A 25732-nucleotide genomic window follows, 5' to 3' on the forward strand; every position below is an offset into this window, starting at 1 on the left:
TTTTTTTAGACGAAAATGAATAAAAAAAATGTAAATTTAAATCCAAATTAACGAAGAGACTGTACTAGTTTCTTGTGTTTTTTCAAATGCGAATGATAAGATTTCTTCCGATGACAATCTGGTATGTGTTCGTTTAATGTAAATGTGATACTTTGAAAACTTATTCCGTTCGCATTCTGGTTAGACCAAAATATGTCAACTCGTTCCGTGGCTTAGAGATTTGGATAACGTTGTGTGCCTAAATACTGTAATATCTCACTAAAATATCAAATTATGTTGCTAAATTAAGTCTTTGACGTTGAATTACAGGAATCGTAAGTTGCCATCGTTGTTTCTAGCTTTACCTTCGTGAAATGTTCGATTATGACCATGACCTAGTTACAGGACACCTGCACTTTCTTGAAAAAATCGGTCAATTTGTAAATTATGTATATTGACACAAATTTTGACAAAGTCTGACTAATATCAATACTCAAGATGCTTGTTTTACTAGGGTGAGATTGCTAATAAGTTGGACCAGAGGGGCAGATTGTGCCTTGCCAAAGATATATTAAAGACATAAAAAGCCTTCTCCCACCCCCTTTAATATTAAAAAATACAAATAAGGCAAAAAGCTTTGATGGTTTATAAAAAATCATAAGGGATCTGAAGCTGGTACTTTTCAAAATGGTGTTTTTAAGTGGCATGTGTAGTTTCATAATTTCTTTGCTTGGTAATGCAATTCAATTCTGGAAAACATATTAGCACAAGTACAGCGAAAGATTGTTAGTGATTACTGAAAGTAACCCTACAAATAAAGCCGAAGACTGTCTGGTTTAGTTTTTATAATTGACAAAGTTATGGCCTCTTGAAAATACAGAGAAATACAGGGGCGAGTCAGCCCTCTTTATACTTATTGCAGAAAAGTAATGTATTTAAAAGTTTAATTCTTGTCAGTAGTGATTAAGTACTGTATATTAATCATGAACCTTGGTATGTTTTTGTCCCTTTTGTAAATGAAATGGGGCGTGGGGAGGTAAGAGAGGGTGTCACAACCACACGCAGTCCCTGTGGGTAGGACCACAAAAGATCTTGAGTTATCTCAGCAACATCCTTTTAAAAAATGCTTTTTGTTTGAAATGGAAATACTTCCATCCATTGAAAAAGAAGGTAAAGCTACAAATGTAAGCCTCACTTTATAGTTGGGGATGTTTCTGAAAAGCAACTCAATGAGGCAATGGGAAACAGCATAATTCTTTATTTCTAATGTACCCTTTCCTAGGAACTGGCTAGAGAATATTCTAGAGCCATGTGCTTAAAGGGGTAACAGGACTATATAAACCTCTAGGTGGCGCTGGGGCAAGCTTTTGTATAATTTTATGCATGTTTCACATCAGGGACACTTTTTCCAAATTTATGCAATGCTTACAAAAAGTTGAGACATGAAACTTTGCAGGCATGTAGAATGAAGGTTAAACAAATAAAAAATCCTTTATTTGTTTTTGAAACATTACTAGAGACATGACTTTGAGAAAAAAATCCAACTGTCAGATTGAAAATTTGAATTTGCCGGGGGAGTGGCTAATTGGTGTTCTGGGGGTTATGAACTCTCTGATGTAAACATTACCACGTGCTGGTGTTTACATCCCTAGCAGCTTGCTTGTAGCAGACGACATGCCTCACTATCAAATACTGTAGTAACAAAAGTGAACAAACCTTGATAAGTTTTTATTCCACCTGCATATCCCAAAATTATTGATAGATATCATCAGCTTCATATGCTACATTTTAGTCGAATTGTTTTCTATGATTTTAACACTTTTTTCCTTTTGAAGCGTTACATAATTAATAAGTCTGGTGAATCTTTCCCAGGTTTAAATATGTAACATTGTTTTCATATTTGTCGTTTTAAAAACAATAATTATGAACCTCATTGCTTAAATGTTAGTTGCTCCTTCGCTTTCTATCAAAAGCTCTGTCATCATTACAAATGTTTATATCCCTGCCAGGTAAAGTGAATATCTCCTATTGTTCTTTAGTCATGTAAACTATATATATATATATATATATATATATCTTTGTCCTGTTTATTTTGAGTCTTCTTATTCTGCCCAAAGTTATTATTTTAAAGGAAGGCAGTACCTAGTTCCATGTCTTGCAAATGTTCATGTATAACTGTGTTTGAGTTCCCTCCTTTTTGACTCAAAATGTGCATTTGATTTCCAGTTATCAATACACAAACCAGATTCCGGGTAAATTGTGTATTGATAACTGGAAATCAAATGCACATTTTGAGTCAAAAAGGAGGGAACTCAAACACAGTTATACATGAACATTTGCAAGACATGGAACTAGGTACTTTTAATTTCCGCAACACTTTTTTTTAAATCTTAGTTAAAACTTTCTTTTATGAACAAACACCAGCTGCCAGATACTTATATAATTTTTGTGAATACAAGCTTTAATTATACCAATTTTCAATTTGGTTTCTTACGTTCTTCAGTGAATTTTCTGTCACATTTTAAAAATATAGCTCTAATATTTTATCATTGCAACAAGCATTTTGTTCATATTTCACATACTCTGCAGACAGACTTGCAAAGATTCCTTGGTAAAAGCGTATTAAATTGTGTGTGCATTAGTGGTGCCAAAGGCTATATATTATGCTATATATTCACAAAGTTCTCAAAAAACTTGTTCAATATTGTTTTATGCAAAGATTTATGCATCTGGTTGCATGGTTTATGATAAAAATAAATTGGAAGGCCTTTTTCTTGCCATTTTACTGTTCAGAGTATGTATGCGAACACATTACTTGAAAATTACTACTGAAACAGTCTCCAGTTTCTTAAATTTGCATTTGACAAATAACGTGCATCTGAGAAATATTATAAGGGTAATTAGGAATAAAAAAGCACAACTACTGATTTTAAAATGTGGAAATCTAGTAGATATAAGTTCATGTAGCATGGAGGAAATATTTTATCAGGGTAATCATGTTAATGTTCAATTGTTAAAATTGGTAACTTTTATGCTTACAAATTCAGTACCTTTTTTCTTATCAATTCTTGGGCTCTAAAATCAGATTAAATCTGCCCTCAATATAGTATAATTAGTTTATAAAAAATATATATTATACATTTGTATCCAAGTTCATGTGTAATGAAGTTTTTTCCAGGTTTGTCACAGTTTAACACTCTTGTTAATGGTTTAACAGTTGTAAATATAAAAATCAGAGCAGCCTAAAGGTAACTAGGAAACGTTTAGTCCCTGGTTCTCATTACTGTCAGCTGTATGTGTCTCTAATTTATTGGTGCTTTAGCTATAAAAGAGTCAGGGTATCGCACCATACCGACCTTCACCTTTATCACTCCACTGTCTTTTCAGCATGCCAACGATGTGAACCTGAAACCACCCAATATGAATAGATATAGAGCATGTACAGTGTTAAGACACTTTCGTTTTGAAACAAGAGGCTGTCAGATTTCCTTCTTGCAAATTTTAGTAGTCGGAGTCAGTATCAAGGAGTCCCAAGTGTTTGAGATATGTTCATAGTCATATAAAATGTAGAAAGGCGAATAAATAAAATCATTAAATGTGCAATATTTAAGCAAAATTTAACTTGTTAACAAGTTTTATGAAGGTTTAAGTTTCTTTGGCATGCTGATCAACTTGGAGTCTGTTTAGACTCCATCAAACCAAAGACTTGGGAGTCCTGACCGAAATTAAGTGTCTAAAATCCTGACTTAAATGATTTTACATGTGGCCATTCCTTTACTATTGTGTCTGTCCAAAGTCTTTATTTCATTTGTTAACATTTAAGAGAGAAAGGTGTAGGTCTTTGGGTCGATACGCTTCCAAGGGGTTAACTTGCATGAAGATAGTCTGTTTGTTTTTTTACAAAAAGTTGGGCTATTTTTATACCATTGGTGTTGTGGTTTGCGGCATAAACATCGTTGAAAACTATACTCTTGGCCATTACTCGTATCTGTCATTGTCAGATATTAAAGTTAAACTTGGTGCACATGTTGCCAGAGACAATACACACATATATATAGCAAGGCATATTACTCTGGTTTAAATGATTATTGAGTTATGCCCCTTGTTTTACTGAAAATCCCCCAGAACAGATGAGAGTTGGAATTCAATGCTCTTGTCTTCATTGCATTGACTTTTTTCAGAAATCAAGAAAGATATTGATGGCCTCAATTTGAAATGCTGAAGCTGCATTTTTTCTCTTTCGGAAATTTTTACATCAATAAAATCATAAAGGCAAGCCGCTTTTATTTGCAAATTGCAGAGTAAATAGTCTTATGAGAAAATGGTGTTGCATCATGTGATCAAAATGTTGAGCAATGATTGGACATCTCACAGAGAAGCAAAAATGCCAAACCTTCAGAAATTGTAACTTCAAGAAATGTTACTTTGGCATTTTGTAAAGAAAGTGTGTGATCAAATGACCAAGATAAAATTCTGAAAACGTTGCTTCTGAAACCATGGGATTTTGTAGCTTCGACATTTGGAAATGAGGCCATTGATATTGCTCATGAGTATTTTTGTGTTATTGATAATTGACATCTTATATAATGGCAAACAGAAGACAAAATGTCACCTTTCCTGATTACATGACCACAAAGTCAAACAAGGTATGTCAAATTTCACAATAGCCATGAATGCTGATGTATTACAAAACTCAGATGTCATAGAAATTAGACCTTGAATCAAGCCACAGTCCTTAAATAAAAAATAAAAATAGTCACAGATATCCAGCTGTGGCGGCGTCCATGGTGACACACTTAAATAACTGTTCATGTGCCCTAACATAAGAAACTGTTAACCCTTTTTAGCTCTACTGGCCAAAGGCCAGAAGAGCTTATGCGATGGTAATGTGTACGTAGTATGTGCATCCGTACGTTCGTGCGTCTGTAAACAATTGCTTGTGAACACGATACAGTCTTCAGTTTTGATTGTATCTCGATGAAACTTCAGTATCTAGATATCCATTAGAGCTCGGTTCCTTTCGAAAACCATTTTTGAGAGACAATTTGCTTTTTGCTTCTGCAGTTGATTTTGTGAATTACTCTGCCTTGTTCTTGTTGAAAGCCCAAAGGCCATTTTTTAGCTTTAAGTTCTGTAGTTTGCACATTCATCTTAACAAAATTGGTTGTGAATGTTTAAGTTATGCACCTGGTGTCATTACTGGCCACACCCAGGGTTCACAGGTTTGGTAAACATAAATCTGGAAAGGTTTGAAAATCTTTTTGTGTGTTCTTGCATCCATCTCAGCACAATTGATTGTGAATGTTTGTTCAAATTGATCAATGTTGTCCTAGGATGCCCTTGACTTTGACCTTTTGACCAACTTTTTTTAACTTTTAAAACTACAGAAATTTTTACTATGAGTACAGTTTTGAAAGCATTTTTTTTTTTTGTCAGATGACTTTTACTTGGCACATATTAAAATAGTTCATGCAACTAATCTGCTTACAATACTTTCTGGGCTCAGATGTTGAACGTGCTACGTTTTCAGGTAACCCAAACACAAAACATAAACTATATGTCTGTTGCCTTTTACACATACATACATGCTCTGGATTGATATGACCACAAAAGCCATGCCAGTAAAAGGGCCTCTTGTTTATAGAGCCCGCATGCGGTGAGCTAAACATTATTCTCACAATTATAGTTCTGTGTATATTCGTCCAGACGTCCGGGCTGTATCTTGCCCATGCATTATGGGATTTTCATAAAACTTGCCATGAAGGTTCACCTCTTGATGAGATGGCCCATTGTGCACAATACCCAGGTCTATACCTCAAAGGTCAAGGTCACCCCTAAGAGGTCAAAACATTGACATGATCCTTGTCCAGGCTGTATTTTGACCATGCATACCGTATTATATCATGTATAGGACGCTAGCATAGATAGGACGCAGGCAAAAAAATGGTTGAAAAAACGGGTAAAAACCCTTAATATATAAGATAGGATGCAGCGGAAAAATGTCAAAATCGGAGCCGAAAAATTGAGGTTGGTAAAGTATTTATAACATATATTGAAGCAAAAAAAAAATGTATATAAGGCATATTTCGATAACTCTCTTGTGTATTTCGATAATTATCGTCGTATTTCGTTAATTTAACATTTCATTAATTTAGTGTACACAACAATGATATAAGTCTTGACATTTTGAGAACATTCACGCATATTATAAGACTTATACAAATGCTGTAATAGTCCCGACACGCCTTCTGACTGACAGACAACCGTTGCAATAGTTCCGACATGCCTTCTGAATGACAGTTAACCGTTTCAACCATTGCAAAACTGTGTATCGTCAAAACTGATGATTGTTTTGATAAGTCTTGTCGCTGCGCGGAATTAAGCATGTCAGGCATAATTAATGCGTGTCGGTAATTATCCTTGCCAGCGGAAGGCACGACAGGTAAAGTGCGAACAAACAACCATACGGTATTACCACCGCAATAGTTCGTTCTATTGATGTTTTTCTAATGACAGACAGCGGGTGTTTTTCACACCTTCGCACATTTGAAAAGATTTGAAAGTGACAATAATGCTACTTTGCGTTATGCACATTCCCTTATTATTTTTTTAAAACAGTAACATACAACAACTTTTTTTTGTAAAATATCAAAACATTAAAATCATGAACAACGATTAATTGATATTTACCTCCTTTCCCGATTTTCCGTTGCCGTTATAACTCAATCCAGTTAAATGCTTACTCACATCGAGTTTTTGTGAGTAGCGTCCCTTTTATAAAAAAGTAAACACTCATGTTTGTTTTCAATTTATTTCTCAATAAATCATTTTAAAGTAAATATTCAATATATTTCTGCGTATGTTAACTTGCGTGATTTTACCTATGTCAGTTGTTCTCTTCGGTGACGCAGTACAGATACTTACTATTACCTCGTTTTTTCCCGGTCCGATATTTTCGACCTGAAATGGACTTGGAAAAAAACCAGATGAAATTCTAATAGCATAGAAAGTACGCAGGCAATCTTTAAGAAGAGAATTGGGGGTAAAAAAGTGCGTCCTATGCATGATATAATACGGTAATAGGATTTTAAAAAAACTTGCCATGAACATTTACCATGATGAGGTGGCATGTCACCTGTGTGTCTTATACTTTCAATCATTTAACCCATCATTTAACTCATTACCAAATAAGATGCGATCTCTTTTACAGATTTATGGCCCTTCATGAGTTCATTCTTTTTGAAATTCAAATGGAAATAAATTCTGTTAATGGACCAGTAAACCCTTCATTATATTTCTATAAAAAACAAACATATCTAAATCCAATCCAACGCCTTTTTAAGTAATTCATTGTTTTTCGCCTCAAACAGTATGCAGCTCATGTTCAAATTTGATGTGCGGAGTCTTATGTTTACCTGCTTTTAAACATATCCATAATGGTTCTTCATAACTTACTGGAAAATCAATATGAAGTATCACATTAAAAGCTAAAAGCCTTCTCAATTGTAGTTTGATATTGGTTTCGAAGACAGTTGACATCTCATTTTGTCTTTTTGCAGACCAGTACATTATGTACAGAATGGACATGATGATTGAAGACAGTTGAACGCAGGAAATAATAGTTTTGGATCTGTTGTGAAATATTGGTCCAGATATTAATATTGATCACTGCTAACCATGGAGGACGGAAAGTCAAACTATAGTTGTCCAAAAAAGGCTTTCCTGTCAAGGCTAAGCACAGATTCTGACCTGTCAAACCACAGCCCCTCAGATGGAGGTCAAAAATCTGACACGGAGAGAAAGTCGTCAGGTGCGGAGTTGTTGGCCTTTAATGGCATCCTATCCAACCTCTCTACTGCAGCTTCCTTTGGAGAAAGACGTAGAAGTTCAATTGGTCATCAGCGTGTCGATAGTATATCCCAGATGTCTCTGCCGGATGATCTACAAATAAACTTTTCTGAGCTGGATGATACAGGCTCGATACAATTGGATGATATCGACCTGACCTATTCTCCGTCGCCAGATGTTGACCTCACAACTGCGGATATTCGTGCTTTAGAACAGGGTAAAGATGGTGACTCACAACTACAGCGGATAACTTCGTCAATCTCATCCACAACTGGTGCACCTCAGTATGCCCCGCAGCTGGCGCAAGAGAAGGTTGATAACGGGATGCCGGTAAAGGTGAATATGGACGATATAGGAGAACTGGGTATTACGAAAGTAAAGGAAGAAGAGCCGGAGATTCCAGACTACAACTTTGAGGGTGATGGGTGGAAGATGAATGCACAACAGGTACTCTTTTAAAAATCAATGCAATAATCATTAAAAATCAATGATAATTTTAAAAATCAATGCAATTATCATTTATGTACATGTAGTGAAGTTTACATTTTTTTTCTAAAATTACATTGTGTACTTGAATTTAATAATCAGATTGGCTGTCTTGTTAATTTACTTTTAATTTAATTTACCCCCAGATCGATATTATCTGGGGTTTAAAGCATTTTACTTGATCTTACAAGAGCTATGGACCTTAAAAAAAAAACATGGTCATTTTTATTGTTTATATAAATGTATTTAAAAAAAGGCAATTTTACTTAAGTTCCTTCATGAATCCAGTCTCATGTGATGTAAGGAGAAAGCTGACAATGTCATGTTGGCCAACATCGATGTTGTAGGTCTAAGATCAATGTCGCTACTGAATCAGAAAATATTGGGGGTAAACACAATACATCTTCATAACATGCCTACGATTAGCATCAGAAACAATGCGTCTTCATCTATATATAGCATGCCTTTGATTAGTATCAGAAACAATGCATCCTCATAACATGCCTACGATTAGTATCAGAAACAATGCATCGTCATAACATGCCTACAATAAGTTTCAGAAACAATGCATCGTCATAACATGTCAACTATTAATATCAAAAACAATGCATCTCCATTACATGCCTACGATAAGTTTCAGAAACAATGCATCTCCATAACATGTCTACTATTAGTATCAGAAACAATTTATTGAATTTATCTTCAAAGCATGCCTATGATTAGAATCAGAAACAATGCATTTTTAGCTCTACTGGCCAAAGGCCAGAAGAGCTTATGCGATGGTAATGTGTACGTAGTATGTGCATCCGTGCGTTCGTGCGTCTGTAAACAATTGCTTGTGAACACGATACAGTCTTCAGTTTTGATTGTATCTTGATGAAACTTGTACAGTATCTAGATATCCATTAGAGCTGGGTTCCTTTCGAAAACCAGCCAGATCCACCCATGCATGCCTAAATTATGGCCCTTGATATTATAAAAAAATGCTATTGTGTAAACAATTGGTTGTGAACACGATACAGTCTTCAGTTTTGATTGTATCTCGATGAAACTTGTACAGTATCTAGATATAGATTAGAGCTCGGTTCCTTTCGAAAACCAGCCAGATCCGCCCATGAATGCCTAGATTATGGGCCATGAAAGTTTCAAAGAAATGCTTTCTATTTTTAGCCAGGTCTGCATGAGCGAATTCTATTTTTAGCCAAGTTTACATGTACATGTAAATTCAAGTCTAGAGTTAAGGGAGACAATTTGCAAGTCTAGGATTTTGAGAGACAATTTGCTTTTTGCTTCTGCAGCTGATTTTGTGAATTACTCTGCCTTGTTCTTGTCGAAAGCCCAAAGGCCATTTTTTAGCTTTAAGTTCTGTAATTTTAACAAAATTGGTTGTGAATGTTTAAGTTATGCACCTGGTGTCATTACTGGCCACACCCAGGGTTCACAGGTTTGGTAAACATAAATCTGGAAAGGTTTGAAAATCTTTTTGTGTGTTCGTGCATCCATCTCAGCACAATTGATTGTGAATGTTTGTTCAAATTGATCAATGTTGTCCTAGGATGCCCTTGACTTGGACCAACTTTTTTTAACGTTTAAAACTACAGAATTTTTTACTATGAGTACAGTTTTGAAAGCATTTTTTTTTTGTCAGATGACTTTTACTTGGCACATATTAAAATAGTTCATGCAACTAATCTGCTTACAATACTTTCTGGGCTCAGATGTTGAACGTGCTACGTTTTTAGGTAAACCAAACACAAAACATAAACTATATGTCTGTTGCCTTTTACCCATACATACATGCTCTGGATTGATATGACCACAAAACCCATGCCAGTAGAGCATAGGCCCTTTTGGGCCTCTTGTTATAGCATGCCTTCTATTAGTATCAGAAACAATACGTCTTCATAATATGCCTACGATGAGTATCAGAAACAATGCATTAAACAATGCATTTTCATAATATGCCTACAATTAGTATCAGAATCAATGCGTCCTCATAACATGCCTTTGATTAGTAGAAAATATGTCTACGATTAGTACCAGAAACAATGCATCTATATTTATATCATAAGAACATAAATCGCATGGATTCTGTCCATTTTTTTTTTTTTTAAAGCTTAAAGCATCGTCAGGTTTATGTCTAAGATATCTTATCAAAATGAGGCCCAGTAGCCCATATTTTAACTTGTTTCAAGGTATATTAGATTCAAGACCTAAACATACATGGAACAAGAAACACATTTCATTACAATACAACATAGACAGATAAGACATGTCATGGATTAAAATATCTCAATAAATGTTGAGGCTACCACCTTGGAACTGTAGGCAAAACAGGTAGATCACTGGAGGTTGAAACTAGTTAATATCATACATGCCATATTTCTGGAGAACATTAGGGGCGATTTGTTCAGAAAGGCTGAAAATTCAGGGGGATTTTGGTAGTATTCAGGGGGATTTTTTAGCAGGTCTAAATTGGCGAATTTAAGTTTTTTTATATGCAAGTACGAACAAATGTATTCACTTAAATTTATTGCTATGAAAACCTTTAACTTGTTGAATATACGAAATTATTTTATATATCATGATTCATCATATTCTTATGATACACTGTCATGTCATACTAATGCACTTCCAGAACAAAATATGTCATTGGAAAAATATGTTCTCGAGACAATTAAATTGGTTTACCTTCCTTGAAAGTCTTTAAAAAAATTCTGCTTAATACTATCAGCTATGATGACGTTCAGATAATTATTGAAAGAGAATGGAATAAATATTATCTATTTTCCCAAATAGAAATATTTCTTTGCCTTTGATCATTACTACAAATAAATTTATCACTTGTCAAAAAGTTTCCTTTTGGCATTTATCAAACTTTTTTTTTAAATATTCATTGTGATTTATTTATAGTCATTTCTCCCTTGTGGAGTTTTTTGTTTACATTCAGTTTCACTCACATATGTGAGACTGGGGGATGGATCGAAATTCCGGGGGATTTTTTACCCCACCAGGGGATATGGCATGTATGTTATATGTACCCATCCTCCCACTTGTCCCCACATACATCAATAATAACAAAAATGTATGCCTTATCAGAACAAGAATCAACTTAAAGTCAGTGAAAGATAAAGTAGAACAAATCATAAAAACTTTAATTCAAGTACTCAACGAACGGATACAGACATCAACTGCAAACGAATGAATCGAGTCGGAGCAACATTGATGACTCCTCCAAGGTATGATACATTCATAACAAAAAACAACTCTCAGGCATCGTATACTTAGTAATCTTGAAGGTTTAAAATAGGGATGGCAACGAGTGGCTAGGGTATCCAAGTACTCGATCAATTCTTAGAGTACCGAATACTAGATTCATTGCCCATTGCAGATTATTTTTCAAAAAGGGATTGATTGATTTCACACATATCTGATGCTTACCACATAACTGGTAATAAAAAATATATTTGATATAATAGGACCCTATGTTGGCATGGACTGGGTGGTATTACTATTTTTTCTATTTTTCCACTTTTAAAGTGGCTATACACCGTATGATGAAATAGCGAAAAAAAGAGAAAATTGTTGAAAACTTGATTTCGATGTGTACAATGCATTGAAACTAACTAACTGAAGTACCACATAGTTTACAATTAATTTATTTTTTTCGCAGTTTTTCGTATTTTTCCATTAAAAAAAGATTACTAGGTACACAGGATTGCAATTTTGGCGGCACCAGTTTGAACCAGGTCTCTGACTCAACTTTTTTTGACATATTAGTAATTTTTTACAATTATGATATCAAAGAGTAAAACATTTTATTAAATAATTTTCCTGAGATTCGTTACAGAAAAATACTATTTTGATACCAATCTGGTGTATAGTCCCTTTAATGTGCATATGCTGCATCACCGAGTTTTGCTTTCCTTGTGGTAAGTTCATTGATGGGAGCCATCCTTGTATACACTGTTTATGATTTTGTGGGGAATCATGGCCTAGCATAAAATCTCTTATATTCATTAAAAAAATATTTAAACTATGCATGAATTATTTCTCCCTTAAATCAGCTGCACGCTTTTATTGTTTTAGCATCAGCGTTGTTCGCAACCAATCAAAATTTTTAAATACCCAAAGAACATCTTTGATGATCAGATTCAAAACCTGATTGGAAATATTGTTTTTTATTGTGGCACATTTCAATCAGCTGCAGTATGATTGAACTGAACTGTTATTGAATAAAAACATATAATCTTCACAAGGCAAGCTGAACATGTCAATGACTTTTTTGAGGTTTTTGAACAGCCTTGTGTTTTGGAATGTGTGAATTTGTTTTTGCCATTTTTAGGATGATACACTGTGTAAAAGGATAGCTGAGAGAATTTTCAGATTGATTGTTCCGTCTCATGCTTTGGATTTTCAATCATGTCTAGAAGTAAAAATGTCAGTCCAAGACAAACAAAACCAAAAAATTCAAGATTCCTGTACAACACTTAACATATCACTGACTTTGTATTTCCAAACACTTGTAAACACAAAAGCATCCAAGTTCTGAATCAGAAGATTATTTCAATTTGGGAATAGAGTACCCAATCTACTACTGATTGCCATTGTAATCATACAGACTAATAATGATTGTATCCTTGTTCATACAGGAGATTGATAGAAATCAGTCAGATAAAATAAGGCCTAAAAAAGACACATTTTGTTTAGGTTACCTGACCCTACCTACAGAATAGGCTGTTTTTATAGACAGTTGGTAAAAAAGCTTTTTTTTAAAACAGCTTTGTGTTTTAATATGTAGTTTAAAGCATTTAAGGCTTTATTCAGAATATAACTTAAACACTGTTCTAAAAAGATGACAATTATGTTCTTATGTAAAGCCTAATAAAAAAAGAAAGAAACCCCTGTCTACCCTACCCGTTTTTGAAAAAAATGTAACCTTAACCAAACAATTGTTGATTTTGGCCTTAGGCAATACTCAGCATCCCTTGGTGTTAAGATAACCTTAAGGATCTTTAAATCAGTAGAGCAGGACTGATGGCATGCCGTGGTTACGAAAATGTGTCAGTCTTTTGCTTTCTTCAGTCCAGCTGTCCTTATAACTTAACATCGCAATTTTTACGCACCTTTTTTTCACATTTCATCTATTTTTTATCTCAGAAAAAGTTGAGGTATTGCTATAGCCTTGGTGTTGGTTGCAAAAACTTTAACTCGGCAAAAACTTTAAAAACCATTCAAGATGTTCACATTAACACCTGTTACATGTGACAATATGCACAGTTACTGTGGTTTAAAAAACAGTTCAGTCTAGCTAATGCATGTGCAGGATAATAATTGCATATGAGTTTCATGTATTCACTTGTAATACCCAGATCCTTTGTTCACAGGTATCGACAGTTGGCAGCAGTGGTCAGGGTTTGAAGAAGAGGAAGGCTGTGAGCCCTCGTAAGACAAACAAGCAAAAACACCTTCAGAACATCGCATGTCAGGTGTGTGGGGACATTGCGGCCGGCTTCTACTGTGGAGCATACATATGTGAGGCTTGCAAGGTAAATATAAATGTCGGGTGTTCTGGACTGGTTTTGCCGTCCATCTTGGCACTGTGACCACAGTACTTTTGCCCACACAGCCATCCACCTTGAAGCTGAGTGTTGGAATGGGGAAATTCATATTTTTAATTCAGTTATACAAATTAAAAATGAGTGTAGTGCATCCAGGTCATGGGAATGGCCAAAAAAGGCATTTGATAAATGGAATATTATGTGAATGGGAAGAGTTCAGAAAAGAAGGGACAGACCCCCCCCCCCCCCTTAAATTGGGAAATGTTAAAAACCTTTTTGTCTGAAACCACTAGGCAAATCCTTGCTATTTTGAACAAGGCTTTAATTAGTGGTCCACTACCATGGATGTTCAAATTATGCCCCTTGGGTCGAAACTGGCACTACCCCTGGGTGTCACAATTTTCCTAGAGACTTATTTAAGAAATATTTTCAAAATCTTTTTGTTTCAAACCACAAGGCCCATACCTTTGATATTTGTTGTGGAACATCATATGATGCAATTGAAAACATTTGAAATAATGCCCCTTGGGCAAAAGCTTGCCCCACCCCTTTTGACTTACTTATTAATTTTTAAAGCTACATTAATGAAATTTTGATAATGTGAACAGTTTTGCAAACAAGCATTAATGTTGTCCTCGGATGTCCTTGACTTTAACCTTTGACCGACTTTTTATTTTTAAAGCTACAGAAATGAAATTTTGACGATGAGTACAGTTTTAAAAGGAAATATTTTTTACCCTCAGATTACCTTTAGGCCAGTTTTTTTTTATTTTTCGTTTTACGGGAAATTTTTCAAAAAATAGCGTCAGGAGGAGGGAATAAAATTAAGAAAAAGATGTCAAAAAATGAGCGTCGAGAAAAATAAATAAAAAAAGATGGATTTTCCGTATATTTTTCTTTTTTTCGCAAACTTTTATAGAATGTATGTTTTGAAGTTGTGCACACTTGTTTTGTACTTCTTACTGCCTGTTGTATAATAGATCTGTATAATAAAGTCAAAACAAGATGTCATTTTCACAAGAAGCCACAATAATGCACCAGTCAATTGTAACCATGCCCGACCCAGGTCCGGCCAATCCTTGGTAAAACCTGCCCTGCGGAGAAAAACTACTGGTCAAATCCCCACCTAATTCCCCCCACCCCAAGGTGAGGCCCATTCCCCACTATTTTTGGCGAAAAAAAACAAAACCACCACATTCACTGCGGGGCGACCTGGAAGGTAAAAACATGGCCCATTTCTCTCATTATCCCCTATATAACCCCGGACCTGGAGGGCCGTGGTACAATTGACTGGTGCATAATCTGGTGCATAATGCATGTTTAAGGAACTTTTTTTAACATTTGGATATTCATTTAACTCCCTAAATGCCACATAAGTCAACTGATTTACACCAATGTAAATATATTCTTCAACTGTAACACTACACTGCTAAATAAAAATACACATAAATTAGTATATATTTTTTCTTATTTATATATGCATGATTTTAATATGAGCATCTATACTTTTGTAGTGCTTCTAATAGTCACTGAAACTGGCAAAACATGAGGCATCTGGCACATTGTTTGTGTCTCAAATGTTGATTAATATCATTTTGGTTACATATATTGAGATAAACAACACATCTGAAGAAATTTAATATCTATGATGTACAAGAAAAGAAACAAGGTATGTAACTCAATCTTACCAGATTTCACTGTAGATTCCATTTTGTTCAGTTTCTTAATCAACATACAAACAATCCATTTTAAAATGGGTGACATGAAAAAAGGAGTCAATGCCCATTAAAATGGTATGCAATATGTTGGTATAAGTTTATTGTCTTTAGACAAACAAGCCAAATCCAATGTCACATTCTCGTCTTTTTCTGTCAGAAACTGTACAGCAAATTCTAATTCTCAGTGTATCCCCATATAAACAGGTCTACACACAGAAGTATTTAAGTGATATTATGCTTTGGTATAAAGAACATATAATTCCGTTCCGAAATATCAAAATGCCTGATTTTATGAACAACAGTTTTAGTCTTCAAACTCAATCCACTTTCGTAAAATTTCGTAAAAGGCAGCCATTTTCCTTACAAGCGCTTAGATGATGATAATAAGCAAGTTTCATGTTTTATTTTCATCATTGCATATAATATGCATGTGATATCACAAAACAATGAAACATATTTCAGTTAACATCATAGGCAAATAGGAATGACGTCACCATTACGTCATATGTACTTCCGTTGTGTGGAAAATTCTCAATATAAAAAATGTTATTATGATTAATAGACATGTTTTCACATGCTCAATACACTGTCAATCAAAACTATCATTATTCCTGAAACTTTAATACCTGAAGTATCTATTCTTGCTTGATTTATCATTTAGAGTAGAGATTAAAGCATAAACCGCTGCCCTATAGTTGAAAGGTCATTTTGGAAGATCTGTCATGGCGGACGGTGCAATTTTTAGAGTTTGTTTTTCAAGTGGAGTGATTTTTCTTAGGAATAACTTGACCCCCCTTTTTTATTGGCTTAAAAGGTAATTTAAAGCTTGTACTTTAAGAATATATGTGGTTATCATAGCCTGCATTCGCTCGAAATGCCTTTAAATGTTGTCTAAAAATTATAATTTTACATTGAATTACATAGGGAATAACAATGGTGGTGTGTAACCAAAAGCGCCGGCTTCTGCCATCTTGGAAATTGTGCGCGATATTTTTGTGTTGTTGTGAAATTAGCATTAGGTTAAATAACACTAATTTTTATTTTCTATCGGAGATCGAAGAAACGGGCGGCGGAAAAAATAAAAATAAAGTTAGGAATTTAAAGTTAGGAATTTGAATCTTTTTCTTATTTGGGTTTTGCAATATTTAGGTATGGCGCTCCCGTAAAACGAAAAAACAACAAAAAACTCTGGCCTTACTTGGCACATATTAAAATAGTTCATGCAACTAATCTGCTTACAACACTTCCTGTCCTCAGATGTTGAATGTGCAGCATTTTCAGCTAACCCAAACACTAAAAGTGAACTATATATTTGTTGCCTATTACTCAAACGTTCATGCTCTGGATTGAAAATGACCACAAGAGCCATGCAACTAATCTGCTTACAACACTTCCTGTCCTCAGATGTTGAATGTGCAGCATTTTCAGCTAACCCAAACACTAAAAGTGAACTATATATTTGTTGCCTATTACTCAAACGTTCATGCTCTGGATTGAAAATGACCACAAGAGCCATGCCAGTAGAGCATAGGCCCTTTTGGGCTTCTTGTTTTTGCTTGTTTTCCTATTTAATAGTTCTCTGAAGGCCAATGAACTTCAAGCTTATTAACTGACTATCAGTTGTAATTCAATGAATATGCACCCAGAATGGTTTTATTTCATTCACAGAAATTCTACATGCGAGCATACAAGCAGGACAAGCTGAAATATGTTTGTCTGCGAGACAAGAAGTGTGTTATCACGAAGGAAAGTCGGGTACAGTGCCAGTACTGTCGCTACCAAAAATGTACACAGCTCAACATGTACTGCCCAAAGCAAGGTATGGTGCTCTGCTGTATTTTCTGGTAGGATTTATTCTAAGAAGTAATCCTTCATTTAATCCATTCATTTCCACATCTTTATATTAAAAATGCAAATTGCTATTATTATGCCCCCTTTTGAAAAAAGTGGGGTATATTGTTTTGCACATGTCGGTCGGTCGGTCGGTCGGTCGGTCTGTCTGTCGGTCGGTCGGTCGGTCGGAATACCAAATGGTTTCCGATCAATAACTTGAGAACGCTTTGACCGAGGGACCTCATACTTGGTATGTGTATTGGTCATCACCAGCAGATGAACCCTATTGATTTTGAGGTCAGTGGGTCAAAGGTCAAGGTCAGTGTGACCTTTACATGAAAAACGGTTTCCGATCAATAACTTGAGAACGCTTTGACCCAGGAACCTCATACTTGGTAGGTGTATTGGTCATGACCAGCAGATGAACCCTATTGATTTTGAGGTCAGTGGGTCAAAGGTCAAGGTCAGTGTGACCTTAACATGAAAAACGGTTTCCGATCAATAACTTGAGAACGCTTTGACCCAGGGACCTCATACTAGGTAGGCTTATTGGTCATGACCAGCAGATGAACCCTATTGATTTTGAGGTCAGTGGGTCAAAGGTCAAGGTCAGTGTGACCTTTACATGAAAAACGGTTTCCGATCAATAACTTGAGAACGCTTTGACCCAGGAACCTCATACTTGGTATGTGTATTGGTCATCACCAGCAGATGAACCCTATTGATTTTGAGGTCAGTGGGTCAAAGGTCAAGGTCAGTGTGACCTTTACATGAAAAACGGTTTCCGATCAATAACTTGAGAACGCTTTGACCCAGGAACCTCATACTTGGTAGGTGTATTGGTCATGACCAGCAGATGAACCCTATTGATTTTGAGGTCAGTGGGTCAAAGGTCAAGGTCAGTGTGACCTTAACATGAAAAAACGGTTTCCGATCAATAACTTGAGAACGCTTTGACCCAGGGACCTCATACTAGGTAGGCTTATTGGTCATGACCAGCAGATGAACCCTATTGATTTTGAGGTCAGTGGGTCAAAGGTCAAGGTCAGTGTGACTGTAAGCTGAAAAAAGGTTTTCTGATTGTCCATATTTTATTTTCTTATATTTTTTGTTATAAAATCAATAAACTAAATTTTATGTTACATTCATGTGTTTTTTTTCCAGACCAAACAACAACTGTACAAAAATTATAATCGTGAAATAATTTAATAGATCTGGTTAGTTTTAGAAAAATTTAAACAGACATTTTGAAAGTTTCCCCTTACTCTGGTAGGTGGAAATATTTGAGGAATTTCTTAAGATATTTAAACTGTATGCCCCCATGGCTATCTATCTGTTATGTTATTCAGGGGATAGTGAGAGCGGGAAGGATATGCACATGTCAGAAATCCCGTGTCGTGTCTGCTCCGCCCCATCATCTGGGTTCCACTTTGGGGCAATCACATGCGAGGGCTGTAAGGTATGCCTGTCTAATGTCATTCACTTTCAATTTTTAAAAAAAAATTACGCCCATGTTTTGACTCCGCCCTGTTGTAAGAGTTCCACTTTGGGGCCGGGCCATCACATTCTAGGAATGTAACGTCTTTTAAAGATAAGTTAAAGTACATTAAAAAAGTATTTTCTTACAAAAATGCAAGTTGTACTTTTCTCTGAATATATATATCCTCTTTATAAAATATCATCAGCAAAACCTACATTTTCATATTAAGTATTCTAATAGCATGTTTTTGTATGAATGTGTCGTACCTTACCTTGAGAAGCAGCAATTGTCAGAATGTGCGTCTTACTTATATTTATGAATAATGTAAAATGACTTATGTTTTAAAAGCAAAAATATTACATTCACTCTGAACATAGCACAAATTGGCAGTCAAATCAGGAGTTTCTTGTTTCAGGGATTTTTCCGGCGTATGGCGAAGGAACGGGAAGCAGAGAAATACCAGTGTAATAAATCAGGAAACTGTGAAATCAATATGATAACCCGTAATCTGTGTAAGGCATGCCGGTACCAGGCGTGCATACGGGCCGGCATGTGTGTTGAAGGTATGAGTATCTGCAGTTTTATTGTACCCTTGGTTTGGCTTGTTAGTGTTTTGGGAGGAAGTGCCTTTGTCTTGGTGTCATGGGAGGAAGTGCCTTTATCTTGGTGTCATCGAAGTGCCTTTGTCTTGGTGTCATGGGAGGGAGTGCCTTTGTCTTGATGTCATAGGAGGAAGTGCCTTTGTCTTGGTGTCATGGAAGGAAGTGCCTATGTCTTGGTGTCATGGGAGGAAGTGCCTTTATCTTGGTGTCATGGGAGGAAGTGCCTTTATCTTGGTGTCATGGAAGGAAGTGCCTTTATCTTAGTGTCGTGGGAGGTAGTGCCTTTATCTTGGTGTCATGGGAGGAAGTGCCTTTGTCTTGGTGTCATGGGAGCAAGTGTCTTTGTCTTTGTATCATGGGAGGAAGTGTCATGGGAGGAAGTGTCATGGGAGGAAGTGCCTTTTGTCTTGGTGTCATGGGGGAAGTGTCTTTGTCTTGGTATCATGGGAGGAAGTGCCTTTGTCTTGGTGTCATGGGGATAGTGTCTTTGTCTTTGTATCATGGGAGGAAGTGCCATGGGAGGAAGTGTCATGGGAGGAAGTGCCTTTTGTCTTGGTGTCATGGGGGAAGTGTCTTTGTCTTGGTATCATGGGAGGAAGTGCTTTTGTCTAGGTGTCATGGGGGAAGTGTCTTTGTCTTGGTGTCATGGGAGGAAGTGCCTTTGTCTTGATGTCATAGGAGGAAGTGCCTTTATCTTGGTGTCATGGGAGGAAGTGCCTTTATCTTGGTGTCATAGGAGGAAGTGCCTTTGTCTTGGTGTCATGGGAGGAAGTGCCTTTGTCTTGGTGTCATAGGAGGAAGTGCCTTTGTCTTGATGTCATAGGAGGAAGTGCCTTTATCTTGGTGTCATGGGAGGAAGTGCCTTTGTCTTGGTGTCATGGGAGGAAGTGCCTTTGTCTTGATGTCATAGGAGGAAGTGCCTTTATCTTGATGTCATTCCATTCATGTAGAAGTTCACTTTTGTTTGAATATTTTTTTGTGTTTTGCTCCCTTATCGTGGAAGGAAATTTGACATACATTAGCATCAATGTAATTGCTGTGCTCTATTTGCATTTATTGATATTCCTGGTAGTTCAACAACATAAAATAATGAAAATCATAATCTTCTATGCAAGACAAGACTAACCTTTCTATGAATAGTCATTATGTACATTGTCTTCCAGTAAACTGAGAAAACAAATACAATCTTACAGTCTTGTTACAGGCAATTCATTAACCGATAATGTAGGGCATTTGTTTTTGTGAGCAGATAAAAGATGTTTGAGGATCTCATCAGGGAAATACTGTTCATTGATTAAATATCTTGCATAACTGGCTTTAGAGATAACCATCCTTGTTTAATTGCATGAAATGATTTGTTAAAGTTCATCATGCTATCTGGTTTTTCATTTCAATGAGTTGTCTTAGGGAAGCACTACATTTGCTTCTCACCAAGGCATCTTAAGCTCCCCTTAAGCTGAAAAACACACATTAGCATAACATCATGCCATCAAAAGTAATTAATGTAATGTTGTTATTGCTTGTTGCCAAACGGTTATAAAATAACAAACTTTTAACTGTTTGATTTTAAGGAAGCCGCATAGGCAGGCAGCCCAATTCCGTTAAGCATGCGATATCAATAGAGCTAAAGAACCAGTCATCAAAAGATGGGTATCCGGTGCCTCTTGAGACTGGACTCGGACGAGTGAAGGAGGAGCCGCTGGACAACACAGATGATTACCTGGAGAGGGAGAAGTCTAGTGACACATACAGCTGGGATCAGTGGGCTAATGAGTTTCAGATGCCCGTTTCTACCTCGAATCAAGAAAGCCTGTCCGAAGATCAGTTCTTACCTACTATAGCTTCTACCGTATTTACGAGTTGTGCTAATCCTCCATTGGTCAGTATTTCACAGACTTCTGGTAGTGCTAACTTCCAGACACCTACTAGTTCATCTACTGTTGACTCAAGCGTTTTGCAATCTAGAGAACCATCATTAGATTCAAGCAGCCAGAAAAACTGGACTGGTTACTCGTTTTCTCCACCTAATACCTCAGAAAATCCCTTATCCTACAGTAGTGGCCAGATGAGTGCGCAAACCAGTCGGACCTCCACACCGTACAGTACCTCGCCGCAATCATTTATTCGCAACACCTTCAGTAACAATCAGTTTGAAGCTGCTTTAGGGAAAAAGCTTCTCGGGGATTCAAACAGTAAATTTCAGAACGCAAATTATGCACATTTTCACCATCAAAAACCTGTGGAAATTAAAAAGACATTTTCGATGAACTTTGCCAATAACCCTGTGAAGCTGAATTTGGGTTATGCCCCAGCTTATAACCCAAATCAGGCCCCAGAGCCTGGTTTTAATATGAATCGTAAAGACTTGAACGCCACACCACTAGAAACCCTCCCCGGCAATTCAAACATGAGACCAGTGACAAGCAGTCAGTCTTTCTCTCCCCCCGCTCAAAGACAACCAAGAGCTCCCCAGTTTACCTCACAGAACAGTCACATGACCCAGGGATTCCCCACCCAGGAAATAAATCGTAACAGCACGTACGGAAGTGATCCAGATATGAGTGAGTTCATCAGGAAGACAGTGGACGCAGGGAAATGTTTACAGTTGCTCAATTATCGAGTAAGTTTGGCCACATCATAGGCTCTATTTTCTGAAATCAACTGTTTTTCCATTAAGTCTTTTAAGGCCACAAATATTAGTATATTGCCATCTCTTCTGATCCCTGCCCGAATTCACGTACCATAACATTTTTATTGGACAATAATCAGGTTTTGCAGAAAAGTGGTTGAAAATCAGCAAAGTAATGTTGAAAATTAAATGGACCACAAGTCATGCTTCTGTATTATTTATTTTTATTCCCCCGCCCAATCATTTCGGACAAGAATCTAAACATTTTTCTTAGGCCTAGCAGAATTTTTATAAATTTACATTACAACATACATAGCATGAAGCTTTAATCCCATCCAAAGCAGGAAGCTTAGTGATGGAAATTACCACAAGCCCGCAGTTGTAAAATGCTTTCTGGACTTGCTCAAATTCTTCATTTTATATAGTAGGGCTTGTTTTTGATGCCAAACACTAGTGTTAGACTTTGGACTTATCTCAAGACCGAAGCTTTAGGCCCTGAAAGTCTTACAATAGCCAAAGTAGGAAGCTTCAACCTCAAAAAGTCTCGCCACAACCAAAGCATGAACTTGATGAAGCTTTGAAAGAATGTTGAAAGGGACATTGTTGGCTTTTGTTCTTTTAATCAAATATAAAACTTTTCTTAGAAGTTTGTAAACATATTACAGTAAGTTGTATAAACAAAATGTTAGAAAAGTAAATAAGGTCATTAAAAATAGAAAACAATATTTCGCCAGTAGAAGGGATCAAAACCCATCTCCTCTAGGTCTGCAGTCATGCACCTTAATCATTACACCATGGATGACAGATGCCCTTGATGAGTTTTCTAAACACAATTCAAAAATTGTGAACTATTGAACGAAGAACATTGAGGAAAGGTGTCAGCATTTGAATGCTGGGTTGTTGGAAGATGATAAGAACAAAGTAATCATTTTTGTGCGAAAGGTAGTTGGTTACTGAGAAGATTTCACAAGGCCTAATTCAACCAATTATTATCCTTGCCATACCAAAGGTTTTGGGAGGAGGATATTATTTGGTGTTGTCCGTCTGTCCTTCCATCTGTCAGCCACATTTTTTGCTGTCAGGAACCCTGTCTATAAATTTGTTATGGGTTGGTCCGATAATATTCAGACTTGGTCAGAATGTCTTCCTATATTACCATAAATATTAAGTACCGACTGCTTGTAGAAGTGGGTCACATGGAAAAAAACTAAGTCACAAAGGTTAAATCTCTGGAAACATTGTACACAATATATATGGTCCAATATTCATGAAATTTTTTCAGAATGTCTTCCTTGACAAACTCTTGGATTTATTTGAAACTAGGTCATGTGATGTCAAAAAACTTGGTAAAATCTTTAGAGTTTTTTTTTTGTCTGGAACCATATCATCGGAACTTTAATAATCTTGGTAGGGATTGGTAAGATTAAAATTTAGATTTCAAGGTCAAATATTAGAAAAAAAATCTTTGAAAAACACACAAGAGGCATTCTGTACCACTATTCATTAAAGTTAATCAGAATGTTTCCCCTTGGTGAAATCTTTACAAATTTAATACTGGGGCACATGGGGTCAAAAACTAGGTCAAAACTTAGAAAATATATTGGGAACATACTAATGGCAATTATATCTGTTTCAAAATTTATGAAACTTAATCAGAATGTTTAACTTTTATGAAATCAATAACTAGTTTGAAACTGGGTCACATGAAGACAGAAACTAGGCCGTTGAATCTTTCAAAAATCATGTCTGGGACAGGGATAATTCTATATCATAGTTGCAATGAGAGAATTGCTCCCATTTGTCCAAAATTGGTGAGAGAATTTTAATTTTATTGAGATTTTTATAATACATGGATAACGCAGTGATAAAACAATGCATAACAGTAACTTGTTTCATGATAATCAATATATTTACAAATTTACAATATATAGATACATGTATATAGATATAATATTTCAGGGCTTTTTCACCAAAAATTGTGAAGAGGCCTAGCCTTTTCATTTTGGGAAATTTAAACACGTGAAATTCTGCAAATTTGGAAATTTATATGCATAAATGTCTCAAAATGGGAAATTCCACACATGAGGATTGAAGACACCTTTTAAACTTGGGTCAAGGTATCCATATGAAACTTGGAACTCATGTTACAAAAAAACAGGCTCATATCTTACATGTGAGTCTACTTCTAGCTGATTTTTGTTTAATTATAACTTTTTTTAATATGAAATGTGTACAAACACTCAACAGGGTCAAGCTTGAAAGGTCTTAAATGTATGAACTTCCAATTGATACACATGTAGATTTTATTGGGGGAGAAATCATGTCTTTGACTTCGCTTTTTTAACATGACGCAATGACAAGAGAGGGAGAGAGATTAGTTTTAATCTTCATAGAGTTGATTCTAAATTGAGGGAAAGAATTGATAACAATATAATTTTATGGACTAATTTGTCCTCGAATAACGTTTAAATTATACAGCATTCTTCATATGTCAACTTAAAAGATAAAAAGAATAATTTGCTCAAACAAAATAAATTTTTATTGTAAATTTTTGAAGTAAGATCTTCCTTTTTGGGAAAAATATCTGGGAACTGTGAAAAAAATATCTGGAAATTGGGAAAATATGCCATTTTTCCCAATTGTGAAGTAGCCTAATTTCGGCCCCAAGCAAAGAAGGTGAAAAAGCCCTGTATTTACACTTGTTTACTTGAAGGAAACACTTGTTAACAGTTCAGATAGCATGAACATTCATACTTATTATACTTGAGCAAAAAATAGGATTAAGCCATTTTTGCTGAAAGGTGCATTGACCTTTTTTGGGAGATGAAGGCTTTCCATTGTTGTTTTCATCTGAACCTGGTATTTTATTTTGGTCCAGAGGCTTTTTCAAAGAATGCAAACAATGTTTTCTGATTAGACATTTTGATGCTTCCGATCTTGTAGACGCATTTAAAATGCAGTGGTAACTCACGTAAACAAAATTATTCCGGGTCGCAAAAACGCTTGAAAACAAGACTTAGTGCATGGACAATATCGATCAAAACATTCAATTAAGACAAATGCATTAAATGTAGGGGAGGCAATTCATGAGTAATTCAATAAATATAAACAAGAAGCTATCTGCGACTACGATGCTTTATTTTGTAAAACAATAAAAGGGTACAGGCACAAACTGCGATCAAGCGCGAGAATATCTCGCATTTATGTAATTTGAATGTGATTTGAGCGATTATTATGCGAGAAATCGCTTACTAGAATTATCCCTGCTGTAACCAAATGTTGATATTTTTGGTCACACTTTGTTCCAAATGTTCCCCTTCAGGTTATCTTGGTAGACTGATGGCTAAATGTGGGTCTCATGGCGTCAAAAACTAGGTTGCTTGGTAAAATTTTAGAGAAATCTTAGAACACACAGAGGCAACATACTGCTTCAATATTCATGAAATTTAATCAGAATATTGCCTTTATAAAATCTTGGCTGAGTTTGAAACTAAGTGACATGGGGTAAAAAACTAGGTCACTAGGTTAAGTCCATGAAAATCCTTTGGAACACCCTAGAGGCTATGTTTTGCAATATTTCAGGTCCAATCTTTATG

The 25732-nt window shown here is 35.9% G+C and overlaps 1 protein-coding gene across 2 annotated transcripts in view; it reads left to right on the plus strand.

Moving 5' to 3' along the window:
- The first annotated feature begins 179 nt into the window (after positions 1–179).
- LOC128207799 (uncharacterized) overlaps positions 180–25732 on the plus strand; it is a 39007-nt gene continuing 13454 nt past the window's right edge. The window contains exons 1-8 of one of the 2 annotated variants that reach the window (XM_052910937.1): positions 180–314; positions 7539–8274; positions 11478–11552; positions 13701–13862; positions 17261–17411; positions 18775–18884; positions 19321–19468; positions 21079–22127. In XM_052910937.1, the coding sequence (XP_052766897.1) occupies positions 7657–8274; positions 11478–11552; positions 13701–13862; positions 17261–17411; positions 18775–18884; positions 19321–19468; positions 21079–22127 (2313 nt within the window). In that variant the 5' untranslated portion in view covers positions 180–314; positions 7539–7656. The remainder of the gene's footprint in view (positions 315–7538; positions 8275–11477; positions 11553–13700; positions 13863–17260; positions 17412–18774; positions 18885–19320; positions 19469–21078; positions 22128–25732) is intronic. The other variant, XM_052910938.1, reaches the window with a different exon arrangement.

This window comes from Mya arenaria, chromosome 11 (assembly GCF_026914265.1).
Source record: "Mya arenaria isolate MELC-2E11 chromosome 11, ASM2691426v1".
In the NCBI taxonomy this organism is placed as follows: domain Eukaryota; kingdom Metazoa; phylum Mollusca; class Bivalvia; order Myida; family Myidae; genus Mya; species Mya arenaria.